At 44.9% G+C, this 14,411-nt stretch overlaps 1 protein-coding gene across 1 annotated transcript in view; it reads right to left on the reverse strand.

The window, feature by feature from the left end:
* The window catches only part of LOC140394048 (kinesin-like protein KIF19), a 467,556-nt gene extending 457,077 nt beyond the window's left edge, over positions 1–10,479 (reverse strand). Inside the window, exon 1 of the mRNA XM_072480844.1 lies at positions 10,046–10,479. Coding sequence (XP_072336945.1) covers positions 10,046–10,090 — 45 coding nt within the window. The 5' untranslated portion in view covers positions 10,091–10,479. The remainder of the gene's footprint in view (positions 1–10,045) is intronic.
* Positions 10,480–14,411: the final 3,932 nt, after the last annotated feature.

Consider the following 14,411-nt stretch of genomic DNA (forward strand, 5'->3'; position numbering starts at 1 on the left):
GGAAGGACGTAGAGCCGGTAATTTTTAAACTCCCTTCCCTGGACTGTGAGGTTTGCTACACAAAACCCCTTTATCTCTACTGAGTGGGAACCGGAGGCCAGGGAGAATTTTTGATTAACGGGGTGGACGAGGAGAGAACAGCGTCGTACTGTGTTGGGGTATATGAAACTCTCCGTGCTCCCAGAGCCGATTAAGCAGGACGTCTCTTGCCCGTTGATTAGTACTGTTGTTGTAGCATTTGAGAGTGTTCGAGGCCGGGTCTGATCCAGTCACCGAGGCTAATCTCAGCAGTTGAGTGTTGTCTTCGGGCGTGTGTGGTCAGCCGAGCTGGGGTCCTGGGAGTCCAACCAAGATGGCGGCTCCCATTGGTCGCACATGGCTGGGGGTGCACAAAATGGCAGCGCCCATCCATCGAACGTGGCATCCGCGGGACAAGATGGCGGCGCCCGGGGGCCGCACGTGGCCCTGGAGTACGAAGATGGCAGCGCCTGCTGGCCTCACGAGGACCGTGGAGAGGTTTGTGGTGGCGGTCCGCATTCGCCGCCGGAGACCGCATGGGCCTGGCATACCACCACGAAATGGCCCTTTTTACCGCATCCTTTGCAGGTGGATGCGCGGGCAGGGCAGCGCTGGCGGGAGTGCTTGGCCTGTCCGCAAAAGTAGCAGCAGGGCCCCCGGGGGTTGCCAGGCCGCCTTGCAGCACAAGCTTGTGGGGGGATGGGGGATATCTCGGGGTCGGCTGCAGAGGGGTTCCACGCTGCCCAGGGGGCTGCCGTGCGGTCGGGAACATAAGCGCGGGCGTTTCTGGAGGCCACATCCAGGGAGCAGGCAAGGGCCCGTGCCTCCTTGAGGCCTAGGGTGTCTTTTTCCAGCAATCGCTGGCGGATCTGGGAGGACAACATACCTGCCACAAAAGCGTCCCTGATCAAAAGTTCTGTGTGGTCACTCGCCGAAACTTGCGGGCAGCTGCAGTTTCTCCCCAACACCAGGAGTGCACGATAGAATTCTTCCAGCGATTTGTCGCCTCGTTGCTAGCAGATGTCGGGCGTAGACCTGGTTTACTGGGCGGATATAATGTCCTTTTAGCAGCTCTATTGCTGCATTGAAGCCTTCCGCGTCCTCGATGAGGGTGTAAATTTCCGGGCTCGCCCTCGAGTGCAGGACTTGTATTTTCTGTTCTCCTGTGGGTGTGTTTTCTGCCGTTCCGAGGTATCCTTTAAAATACGCCAGCCAGTGCTTGAAGGTTGCCGCAGAGTTCGCTGCGTGGGGGCTGAGTTGTAGACACTCTGGCTTGATTCGGAGCTCCATCCTTTTAAATCTAGCTTACTAAATTGATGCACGATCAATGACCACTAAAGCGAGGTTGTAGTCCAACTGAAGGCTTTAATAAGCTAGATATTTCCCCCAGCAGCTAAGGTACAGAATGAAGGCTGCTGGGGCAGCACGGGCTCTTATATCCCGCCTAGCGGGGCGGAGCTTCCATACAGCTTGACCAATAGGAAGCATACAATATCTACCAATGGTGTTCCAGCATTACCAGGTACCGTAATACCTCTACACAGACTACCACAACATGCACCTGCAACAATTCTACAACGCAACACCCTAAATATGGAAAGTATTATAGAATTGGGGCCATGAGGAGTTTGAAAATTGGGAGACTTGTATTTATAGACCACCTTGCACTGCCTCAGGACACCCCAGAATCCGTCACAGTCTATAAAGGATAGTTGCTGTCATATTATATCAACTATAATTGTTTAATTGTGCGTGCATAAGTGTCCACAAACAGCAGTGGCATAATTAAAGTATATTTTGTTTTTCTTAGTGAGTTCAGGGATAAATATTGTCGAGGACAAAAGGGGAGAACTCCCCTGCCCCTCTTTTGAAATATTGTCATGGGATCATTACATTCCCCTGAGGGCAGACAGAGTCTCAACGTTATGTCTCTTCCAAAATCTCAACACCCCCAAAATACTAGAACATCAGCCTGGATTATATACTCAAGTCTCTGGAACAGGACTAAAGCCCACAACGTCCAGGCGCAACAGTGCACCTTGTTGATCCATAACTAACACTTCTCACCACGTTTCACTGGGCTATGATCAGTCTCAACAATGTGTCACAAAAATGCTGCATGTTGGATCACAGTCAAACACAAAAGTGCTAAAGCAGCGTTTACATAACAGAATCCATGTTCGAAATTATCATTTAAGTTTGAATGTTTTAAATTATTGTCAATGATTCAAATTCACCCGTTGGAAATCATCTGACATTGATGTTTAACTGAAGGAACTGTGACCAGCAAAGCTCCAAAAACGCAAAGGAGCTTTTCACTTTGTCCATTGCCAGAAGGAAAACTAACAAGTCCTTCCAATTAATGCAAATAATAGAAAATAAAACTTCTCAAAAAGCCGCTGGCCTTCAACTTTGGTCAATAAACCAGTTATCAAATTATAGCCTAAACGTAAGATTTCAAAATGTAACTGCAAAACAAAGTTTAAAATCGAATCCAGTGCAGTTGCTGTGAACACAATGCCCCGTAACAGGAACATGGCCTTATAAACTGTTTAGTAAACATCTTTCCTGACACCAGAGGAGCCATGTCGTTTCTTTTAAAATGAGTGGTTTAATGTTCTGGCTGCAGATGTTTAATATACATTAACAACTAATAAAGTCTCCATTGTCCCAGATGACCATAGGCTGCTTTCCCCTTTGAGGTGGAGAGCTGACTGGTGGTGATTTAACCGGAGGGTGACCACACTTCAGGCGGGGGCAAGGTTGAGAAGGCTGAATAATCTCAGCCGGTACAGGAATTGAACCCACGTTGCTGGCCTCAGTCTGCATCACAAACCAGCTGTCCAGCCAACTGAGCTGAACCGACTCCCTATTAAACTATTAAATGGTGAAAAGCTCAGAACACTGGAGATCCAAAGAGACCTTGAGGTCCACGAAATAGACGTGTCATAGAACATACAGTGCAGGAGGTCATTCGGCCCATCGAGTCTGCACCGACCCACTTAAGCCCTCACTTCCACCGTATTCCCCATACCCAATAACCCCTCCTAACCTTTTTGGACACTAAGGGTAATTTACCATGGCCAATCCACCTAGCCTGCACATCTTTGGATTGTGGGAGGAAACCGGAGCACCTGGAGGAAACACACGCACACACGGGGAGGATGTGCAGACTCCGCACACACAGTGGCCCAAGCCGGAATCGAATCTGGGACCCAGGAGCTGTGAAGCAATTGTGCTATCCACAATGCTACCGTGTTAGTGGTGATATATTCAGTGTCAGTTAAGCAGGTTAAGACACGTGCTTGCAACAGCAGCAAACCTGCACCGGAGAGCTTAACTGATGGTTTTTTGGCCACTTGGTGCCAAGACTAATTTGTACTTGTACTTGTGGCAGTAGAAGCCAAATTCCTATTGCCAAGGCTAAACCGAGCCATCTGCTGGGACGTTCAGAGGACATCCTGGGACAAAGCTCTCTTCAATTTTCAATACCCACTCTGGAGCGGCACCTTGTCTCTTATTGGCATCTCCCTGGGGCATTACAACTGGGTGAATATAATCTGTGGCCTGACCACTGCGCCTTTTAACGTCAAAACAGTGTAAGCCTGAAATAAACAATGAATCAAACCAACAAAAGCCATGCGTGTGTAAAACAATGAAAACAATACTGCAGTCAGTTCAAGGTTGCAATCTAAATTCTGACTTTAAGCCTCTTACTTAAAACTTAATAAAAACACCATGTTTAGAACTGCAACCTCAAAATGCAGATAATGAGATCTTTAAATCCAACGGAACTTGATGCTGATAAAACAAACCATATTTATTAAATCAGCGAGGACTTATGAGTCTTGGAACTACTGCGTGTTTCGACTACAACACTGGCCCACTGCCAGTTATAAGTGAAATTTTATGCCAACCTGGCAACCATTAGCCAAGTATGCAATCTGGAGTTAAAGGAGGTGCGGTACCTCTGCACATTTAGTATTTTCCAAGCTTGATTTACATTAGGCAAAGATTTATAAAGCTATATTGTTGCATCCTTCAAAACTGAAAAGCGCTGTATGGTTTGTGAAAGACTGCACAAGTTTGCATTTATGGAATATATAATTTAAAAATCCACTGGAGGGCTGATAATTAGATGTAAATTTATTGTAATGGAGATCCTGACATTGAATGCCAGGATTCCTGTTATGTCACTGATGAGAATGTCACACCTTTATGCCGGTGGAAAACACACATGGGCCTCTCACAGGATTTTCCGTTCCCATTGCTGATCATGCCCGATGAAAACTGGAGCAGAATCGCCCCCCCCCCCCCCCCCCTTCATGGTTTAGGTTGACAAAGAAAGATGCTGACTGGCTTGCTGAGTATTTCCAGCATTTTCGATTTGTATTATGTCATATATAAATGCAAATTGGAGGTCTTGTGGCGCAGTGGGTAGCATCCCTGCCTCCGGGTGCAAGTCCCACACCAGGACTTCATGGCCAAGGAAGGTGCGTTCATAACGCGGCAAACCAGTTGAGTGTCAACTTGTAAATCCTTCCAACACTCACCAATGGTGAGTGGTAAGAGCAGGAGAGATTTCTGGTCAGTTGTGCGACGAAAAGAAAATTGATGCCTCTACCAACACTATCCATAGCTCCAGACTACAACATGCAAAAGCATACATTGCCCCAATAACTTGGGACCCCTTGGGGGTGGGGAGTTGGCTGGTTTGGGTCAGATTGGTACCAACAGCATGTGGTTCGATCCCCATTTCAGCTGGGGTGGATTCAGGACGTATCTCCGTGCTCTACCCATGATGGAGGCTGCGGAGAGGTGACCTGCCTTCAGGCAATGAACCCAAGAAGAAGGAATGCAAATTGTTCCTGCTGTGCACAATCTCACATTAAACCAGACAGTATTTTTCGGTTTTGAAGGATACCTTTATACAATGCATTTTCTGCCTTTATATCTAATCTCTAGCATCTGCACTGGAACTTGTATTTATTTATTTATTGCCTTTAACATGTAACATTTTCTAAGATACCTCATTATAACATAATAAGACGACAAAAGTTGGAGCGATTAAATTCAGTGATGTACAAGAGCCCATTACTGGAGGAGCACAGATATCTTGGAGGGTGGAGATATGTGGGGAAATGAAATGAAATGAAATGAAAATTGCTTGTCACAAGTAGGCTTCAAATTAAGTTACTGTGAAAAGCCCCTAGTCGCCACATTCCGGCCCCTGTTTGGGGAGGCTGGTCCGGGAATTGAACCATGCTGCTGGCCTGCCTGGGTCTGCTTTAAAAGCCAGTTATTTAGCCCAGTGTGCTAAACCAGCCCCAAACCAGGAGATTAGAGAGATAGTGATAGGTGAGACCCACAAACGGATTTGAAACCAAGGGTGAGAATTTTAAAACCAGGCTGTCGACTCGGATCCAATGTAGGTCAGCAAGCATGGAGTGTTGGATAAGCATGCCTCGGTGCAAATTAGGATATAGAGTTTTGCGTGACCTGAAGTCTGTGGAAGATGGAAGGCTGGCCAGGAGCGCTGTGGAGCAGTGAAGTCTAGAATTGACAAGGGGATGGATCAGGTTTCAGTCGTAGATGGGTGGAGGCAGGGGTGATGTGAAAGTAAGCAGTCTTGGTGATTAAGTGATTGCATTGGCACAAATTTACATCAGTACAAAACAAAACACCCAGGGTTGGGAACAGTCTGGTTCAGACTTAACCGTTGCCTGGGAGAGAATGTTGGAGTCATTGGTTATGGAACCTTGTGGTGGGACTGAAGACAATGGCTTCATTCTACCCAATACTTAGTTGCAGGAAATCTTTGTGCATTCAGGATTGGATGTTGGATAAGCTGTGTGACAAATCAGAGGAGGGTCTTTAAACACAAAAGGTGGTGCCTTCTAAATGTGCAGTCTGGGATGTTACTCTGTGGCTACCTGGGCTTTACATTTACAGTTTTAATACACCAGAACTCTTGTAGATGTTATAACAGATTAATTATGGTCACATTTCCAAGATATCCATGGTCACTGCCTAATTGTGGATGAGTACATCACTACGACCATACTGAATCAGAGCATATCATATTTTATAACATTTTAATAACGATTATTTTTCATTTATTGATCAATAAAGCAAGACAGGGAAAGCGCACAGACAGCAAGTATAATGGTTACAGAAAACATGTTCTACGCACAAGATTTTTCAATGTATTTTTACAATACTTTCACTGCTAGCAATCGGATGGGAGGGGGGGGGGGGAGGGGGAGGGAGGGAGGGGGAGGGGCGGGAGGAGGGGGAGGGGGGAGGGAGGGGCGGGAGGAGGGGGAGGGGGAGGAGGGGGAGGGAGGGGGGAGGGGAGGGGGGAGGGAGGGCGGGGAGGGGGAGGGGAGGGAGAGGGGGGAGGGGGGGGAGAGGGAGGGGGAGGGGAGGGGGAGGGGAAGGGTTGGAAGGGGGGGGGGGGGGGAGACGGACGGACGGTGCAGAACCATGCTTATATGGAACATGTTTCATTTAGAAACAAGTTGGTTGCATCTATGAATGTTTCCCATTCATTTAAATGGCACACCAAGTTCAGCTTTAGGAACATAGGAATTAGGAGGATAGTCGGCCCTTCGAGCCTGTTCGGCCATTCAATGAGGTCATGATTGATCAGATTGTAATCTCTATCCCACATTGCCCTGATAACACTTGCAGGTGGTTTTCAACTGAAAAAAATATTTAATCTAGTGGAGCATTTTCTAGCTAAAGAAATTGATATTTAATTATGTCACTGAAAATATAGTTTCATTTCCAGATTATAATTACATACGATATAATTATAAAATATCCACAGACTAAGTTTAAACTAAGTCATGTTTTCAACCTGATTGTGGGTCAATAGAAGCTATCTCTGAGAAACGCAAATCAGCCATAATTACAGCTAATGGCTCCACTGGTGACTTTACTTAAATGCAAATGGCGCAACAACATTGTCAAAAAGTTGCAATTAGGAGTGAAAAGACAAATGTCTGATCAAAATAAAAATGAGCAATGCTCCCAAAAATGGAGTTAGGCACTGAATGACATGGTGCCAATTGACAGATATAGGAAATCTTATCTTATTTTAAAAAATTCATTATTTGCATAATGTGGAATGCGCTGGCTAGGCCAGCATTTGCTACCCATCCCTAATTTCCCTTGAGAAGGTGGCGGTGAGCTGCCTTCTTGAACTGCTGCAGTCCATGTGGTGTAGGTACACTGACAGTGCTATTATGGAGGGAGTTCCAGGATTTTGACTCAGCAACAGTGAAATATTTCCAAGTCAGGGTGGTGAGGGGAACCTCCAGGTGTTGGTGGGTTCACATGTATCTACTTCCCTTATCCTTCTAGATGGTAGTGGTCGTAGGTTTGGAAGGTGCTGCCTAAGGAGCCTTGGTGAGTTCTTGCAGTGCATCGTGTAGATGGTACACACTGTTGCTAATGTGCTTTGGTGTTGGGGAGTGAATGCCTGTGGAAAGGGTACCAATCAAGCAGGATGCTTTGTCCTTGATGGTGTCGAGCTTCTCGTGTGTTGTCGGAGCTGCACTCATCCAGGAAAGTGGGGAGTATTCCATCACAATCCTAACTTGTGCCTTGTAGGTGGTGGACAGGCTTTGGGGAGTCAGGTGGTGAGTTACTCGTCGCAGGATTCCTAGCCTCTGGCCTGCTCTTGTTGCCTCAGTATTTATATGGTTAGTCCAGTTCAATTTGTGGTCAATGGTACCCCCAGGATGTTGATAGCAGGGGGATTCAGTGATGGTAATGCCATTGAATGTCAAAGGGGAATTGCTTTACTCTCTTAATGGCCATTGCCTGGCACTTCTTTGGTGCAAATGTTACTTATCTTCTGATCTGTCCCGACCGCGATGACCTCAACCAGGGTAGCTGCAGGCACTGAACAACTGATTTTAAGTGTCTCAGTGGCTTTATTCCCACTCCTGTTTGATACTGTTCCCTGTTGGTTGCTGAGGGCACAAACAATTGTTGATATACAAAGGTACAAATCAGATTTCCCACAGCTTATTGTATGCTCGAGCAACTCTTGAGAGCTCACAAGAGCATGAACAAGAAAGTATGAGAGAGTGAAAGCTATTCAGGCGATCAAGACTATTATTTCCAGGCACAATCCATTCTTTCGCTTCCGTTTTCTTCGACAATTCTCTCTCCTAAAATACAGGCGCAACAATCTCTCTTCGCTACACTGCCTAAACAACCCTTATTCGAACGAGACCCTGGGGTGTCAACTGGCTATTTGATAAGAGGGTCCATCACAGCTGAGTCTCAATCTTGCAAAGTTCACATGTGCACTCCCAGAAGAGGTCACTGGATAGTAGCAGCAGGAACGCTGACTTAAGAACCCTTTGCCTAGCCCAGTGGTGCTCAAAGTGTGGTCTGTAGACCACTGTGGAGCTACATGCTTTGCTAGGAGAGGGCAGTTTAAAATAAGTGGTCTCTCATTTAAGAGATGAGAAGAATTTCTTTCTCTCAAGACTTGTGAATCTTTGGAACTCTCTTCCCCAGAGGGCGGTGGAAACAGGGTCACTGAACATGGTTTAAGGCAAAGGTAAATAGATTCTTCACTAACAAAGGAGTTCTCGGGGGTAAGCGGAGTGGAGTGGAGGCCACAATCAGATCAGCCATGCTCTTAATGAATGGCTGAGCAGACTTGAGGGGCTGAATGGCCTCCTCCTGCACCTAATTTGCTTGTTCAGATGCGAGGGTCCTCCAGGTGGTCTGCAAGCTGGACCAAAATACAAATCACGGACACGCAACACCACAGCAGAGGTCATAAGAGAGAACAGACCAGAACCTCGTCCCCATCACTGCGCCATGTCACACAACCAGACCAACTTCCACGCATTGCACAAGTTATCATGGCATGAGCAAGTAACAATATTGTTTTATAAGCAAGATTTATGTTACTGATTATTTTGTTTGATTAATTTCGATGTGAAGTATTAGTTTCTCAGAAGATCATTCTGACGATTTTATAACATATCAGAATGTTTCAACTAGACATCCTCTTGTAGCATTAAAATTTACAATATGAAAATGTCGATGCCTTTGTTTCTGGCATGAATGAATAATTCACTGGTATTTAAAACAATAATGCGATACTTATTTCATTTAACAATGAAAAAGCCATATTTTTCCATAGTATAGACGCCATCAGTCAAACTGGCGAGATGTTCTGCCAGGATGAGAGAATTTGAGAACCGCTGTCCTAGCCTCACCCACAGACACTGTGGCAAAGCTACAAGTTCTCTTAACATATCTTAACATATTCTTGACAAATATATGAATAGGATGGGAATAGAAGGATACGGACCCAGGAAGTGTAGAAGATTGTAGTTTAGTCGGGCAGTATGGTCGGCACGGGCTTGGAGGGCCGAAGGGCCTGTTCCTGTGCTGTACATTTCTTTGTTCTTTGTTTGTTCTATCCCAGTTGAGATCAGCTACCTCAGTAGTTGGAGGGCTTTTGAACCTGTGACCTTCATGGTCGACTTACATCCGATCCACTTGATTGTGGAGGCTGGCAAAACCAGTTAAATGTCATGAGAAAAAGTGTATGGCAAAGCAAAGATTAAGCAGAGCTACAGGACACCAGCCTAACCATTACATCCTAGATTATTTATGGCAGTCTTTGTTGGCATGTCATTACCATGGTCCCAGCAGTTTTGAGAATCATGTTTCACCCAGTACTCTGTGATCTCTACCTGTACTTACTCTGCCAACCTCCCATTCCGTTCCTGTCGTGAAGATCACGTTAACCTTGACTCCGAATCCCAAGTTTTGCTTCAGGCTTGTTTAGTTTGGCAAGAATGTCAACAAGTTGGACCCTGTTAACCTCATGAAGTCGCAGGCTTAGCCTCCAACTTTAAATTACAGCAATTTGTCTTGAAGATATGGCGAAGAAATGCTTTAGTAACAAGACTCGACGTGTCACTTTATTCAACCCCCCCCCCCCCCCCCCCCCCAAAAAAAAAACCCCAAGATATTATTCACCCACCGTGAGCTGATGACAAATCCTCGACTCTCCTGCCAATTCCTTCATGACTGCGAAGATTGCCCCCCCAACAATTTCCACCCGAGATCTCCCATTCCTTGCGTCCAGGATTTTTTAACTCGCACTTGTCACCGCTGTAAATGTTACTGTGAATGCGGAAACGTTCTGCCCCAGTTATATATCAATTGATTGATGTTCAGCGGCAGGATTCCGATTACCAGAAATCCTTTAAGCGACGCTCATTCGTCCCGGACGGCGGCGTCAGCCCCATAAACCGAGCAGCAAGTCTTAAAACGCCAATGCAAGACATGTTTCCTTTCAAAGTAAGATCAGAGGCGGCTTCAACCGATCCGAAGCGACATTAAAACTCGGCAAGTCAGGAGCAGTCGAGCCATAGCAATAAAAACCTGGGAAACGGTCATGAACCACCAATGTTTATAATGAAGGCGGAGCAACGATTTATAGAGTAACTAAGTTGCAGAATACAGTGGCAAGATGATGCAGAGCAAAAGGAACTACCAATGAGGTGGGAATTTATGGGGATGTTGAAGGGTAGGGTAGAAATTAGGACGGCAAAGTAGTTTAGGGCGAAAATCCAAAGGGCAGAAAAACAGGAAATATTTATCTTTCTGGGGAGCCCAAAACTTGGGATCATCAATGTAAAATTTTTACTAATAAGTCGAATAGTGATTCCAACAACCTATTACCCAGAGTGGTCAGGATGTGGACCTTGCAACTTACTGCATGAAGGAATTGAGGTGAGTGGCATAGAGATGCATTTAAGAAGTTAAAGAAATGAAGGAAAAGTAGGTTCTGTTGACAACTTAAGGCAGGGTGGAAGTTCCTGTGATACATATAGCATAGCCCAGTTGGGCTGAATGGTGTGCTGTAAATGCTATGGGAACGGGGTAGCGCAGTGATTAGCACTCCTGCCTCAGTGCTGAGGACCCAGGTTCGATCCCGGCTTATTGTCACTGTCCGTGGTGTTTTCGCACACTCCCTGTGTCTGCGTGGGTTTCACCCCCACAACCCAAAAATAGATGTGTAGGTGAATTGGCCATGCTAAATTGTCCTTTAATTAGGAAAAAAAACAATTGGGTACTCGAAATTTATTTACAATCTTTAAAAAAAATGTATTTTATTGCAGACATGTATCAAAACAGGTTACAACCCATAAACATCCCAGGAAACATACTTCCGAGCAATCAACTATACAGCTTGTGAAATTCTTTCCCCTTTTTCACCCCTCTGCCCACAAAGAACAGCTCTTCAAACATCCCCCCACCTTTTCTCAAACCCCTCTGCCCTTAACTCACACTTTATCTTCTCCAACCGCATGAAGTCATACAGGTCACCCAACCAAGCTACTACCCCAGTGGCAATGCAGACCACCACCCTAGTAGAATTTGCCACAGTGCAATCAGAGAGGCGAAGGCCACGACATCGGCCTTCCTCCTCTCCTTGAGCTCTGGCTTCTCTGAAACCCCAAATATCAGCACCAAAGGGTTCGGGTCCACCTCCTCCTCCACTACCCTGGCTAAGACTGCGCGCGAACTCCCGCCCAGAATCTTCCAAATTTTTCACAACCCCAAAACATGCGCGCGTGTTTCGCTGGTCCCCCCCCACGCTCATCTGCTAATGCCGAAAAAAACCCACTCATTCTCACCCGTCATATGCACCCTGTGCACCACCTTAAATCAATCACTTGTATCAGGCTCATCCTTGCACAGGAGGTCCCGTTTACACTAGAGTGCCTCACTCTATACTCCCCAATTGATCTCTCCTTCAAACTCCCCTATCCATTTCTCCTTGATCTTCACCACCCGCTCATCTCCCTGCCCCCCCAGCCACTTGTACATATCCCCAATTCTTCCCTCCCCTTCCACATCTGGAAGCAGCAGTCACTCCAGCAGGGTATCCCGCCAACCTATGGAACCCCCTTCAGACCTTTCGCGCAAAGTCCCTAACCTGCAAACACCTTATCTCACTCCCCCTCGGCAGCTCTCTATTTACGATCTCTAATAGTCTCATGGCAAGAGCAGCAGCCCACCATTATAGGATGTGCAGGATTACGAGGTTGGAGAAGATTATTTAGGCCTTGGAGAGATTGTAGAATCAAGACGCTCAAAATTTTGAAATACAATTTTCTTGGCAAAAGCAGAACTAATTGCTCTGTGGCAACATTTGTTACCAAATTATTTCTTGCACAAACTCAACTTAAATGGTTAACCAAGACTTACCTTCCACCAATTAACCATAACAATCATATCTCAAGGGCAATTAGGGAGGGGCAATAAATGCTGGCCGAGCCAGCGATGCCCATGAATGAATTTTTAAAAATAGATGCTGCTAAAATACCTTCTAATCCAAAACAGAGTTAGCTTCACTGACCTGAACTCTCCGGAGCCACTGCTATGACTACTTTGAAAGATTGATGTTATTTGTTTTAATCCTCACATAAAGGATTCCAATTGTGTCAACTCTGACACTGGTAACATCTCCTCATTGTTGCATAACATCAGCTTCATTTGGATTTCTTTGGTCTGTTGTTCCACGTAAACAATCACATTTGCACTTTACTTGCCCACTACCTTCCTGGTATTTCCAATCAATCGTTGGTTATCCCAATGCAACATCTTCCTGTACATTCATTACTTCACTATTGAAATTCTTGGTCTATTCCCTCTTCCTAGCCTTGCCAATAGCAGACACAAATAAGTAGTTCAAATTGCAGGCAAAATACTCCAGGTGCTGGAAATCTGAAACAGAAAAATCTGTAAACACAGTTGGTCAAGCAGCATCTGTGAGGAAAGGAAACTCGGGTTAATGTTTCAGATGTATCACCTTTTGTCTGAATCGTATGTGTAGTTTCCTTCATACCCAATTTCTATGTTTTCCACACCCAGACCAATTAATTAAAGATTAAAACTCGCCTGTCTTAACTAGTTCTTCTTTACAAAATCCCTGTAGATGTAACCAAATAGTTGAACATGTATCTCTGTGTTCACTATATAACAGCTTGCTCCTCCAGCAAGGACATGTAGGTCTATTCTTGCATCCATTTTTTCACTCTTTCAACTGACAAGTTTAGTTATTGATTTTTGTTGAGTATTAATCCAGATCACATGCTTAACAATAAGGTAGCATGCAAACAAGGTGAGGAGCAAATATGGATGATACCAGAGGTCACTGTAGCAAGAGGAAACATCGCTGTAATCATATTGGGACAGCTGAGTGCAGCTACTGGACTGACTGGCTAAGACTGAAAAAATGCCAGAGGCTACAGATAACTAGAGCAGAACAAGACATATCAGATCAAACCATTATGCAACTGTGAAAAACAAATACTTACTGATTTAAAATCTAAAAGAGATGCAAAACTAATTTACCTTCTGTACGCGATTCTACAATTGTGGTTATTGTAGTTGAATACATTTGCCAATACTGTATTATTTCAATGACACGTACAAGCCAACACTACCAATTTATTCTGGATATGCTAATGATAATGGTCTCTTCATGGATCACTCCAGGTTAGATTCTCACGAAAATCTTGCGCATTCTTGCTCTATAGAGGTCATTGTAGCTCAAACATGCTGAGTGTTCCAAAACATCAAACTCGGTGCTACAGCTGAATTCAGCTATGTGACACAATATAATCAAACATGCAGCTCAAATTAATATGGTATTACAGGTATTTAACACAGACCTTTTCAGATGCCACATCCAAGGAGTCAGACAGGAAAGTAAGGCCACAATCACATCAGCCATGATCTTATTGAGTGGGGGAGCAGGCTCGAGGAGCCAAATGGTCTCTCCCTCTTTCTCCTGCTTCTTCTGATCTACAAATACTGTAACACACACAATAGTATAGCCAGAAAGTCCACAGCTTCTTGACAATGTTGGGGTTCTGTTCTGTAGCTTAACTAAGTATTCAAGAATGTAAAAGTCTTAAAAAGGGGGCCTGTGCTAATATCGCTGGACTCCCCTATCCTAACTCAGAAAACTGCCAGCTCAGCAAAAGAAAAACAGTGCTATTATAGCAGAAAATGTTTTTATTGGTAAACACACATACCAGCACATTATTCCTGTTGCCGTGTAAGTCAACAATACAGAAAATGTAAATACAGTATTGGAGACACTGTGTTTGCAGCTCCACAGACAAAAAATCTAATACTACAAGTGGATAAATCTGATTTGCACACTTCCAATACTCAAAATATAGAATTTCCTATTAGGGAATGATTTACAATTAACATATTTGGGTATATGCACATACAAGGTTTAAGAAAATAATTTTAATGCCCCATGTGCAAGAATGATGTAGGACAAGGGACATTTACTATATTAATGATAAAATTTGATTGGA

This window comes from Scyliorhinus torazame, chromosome 17 (assembly GCF_047496885.1).
Source record: "Scyliorhinus torazame isolate Kashiwa2021f chromosome 17, sScyTor2.1, whole genome shotgun sequence".
Taxonomy (NCBI): domain Eukaryota; kingdom Metazoa; phylum Chordata; class Chondrichthyes; order Carcharhiniformes; family Scyliorhinidae; genus Scyliorhinus; species Scyliorhinus torazame.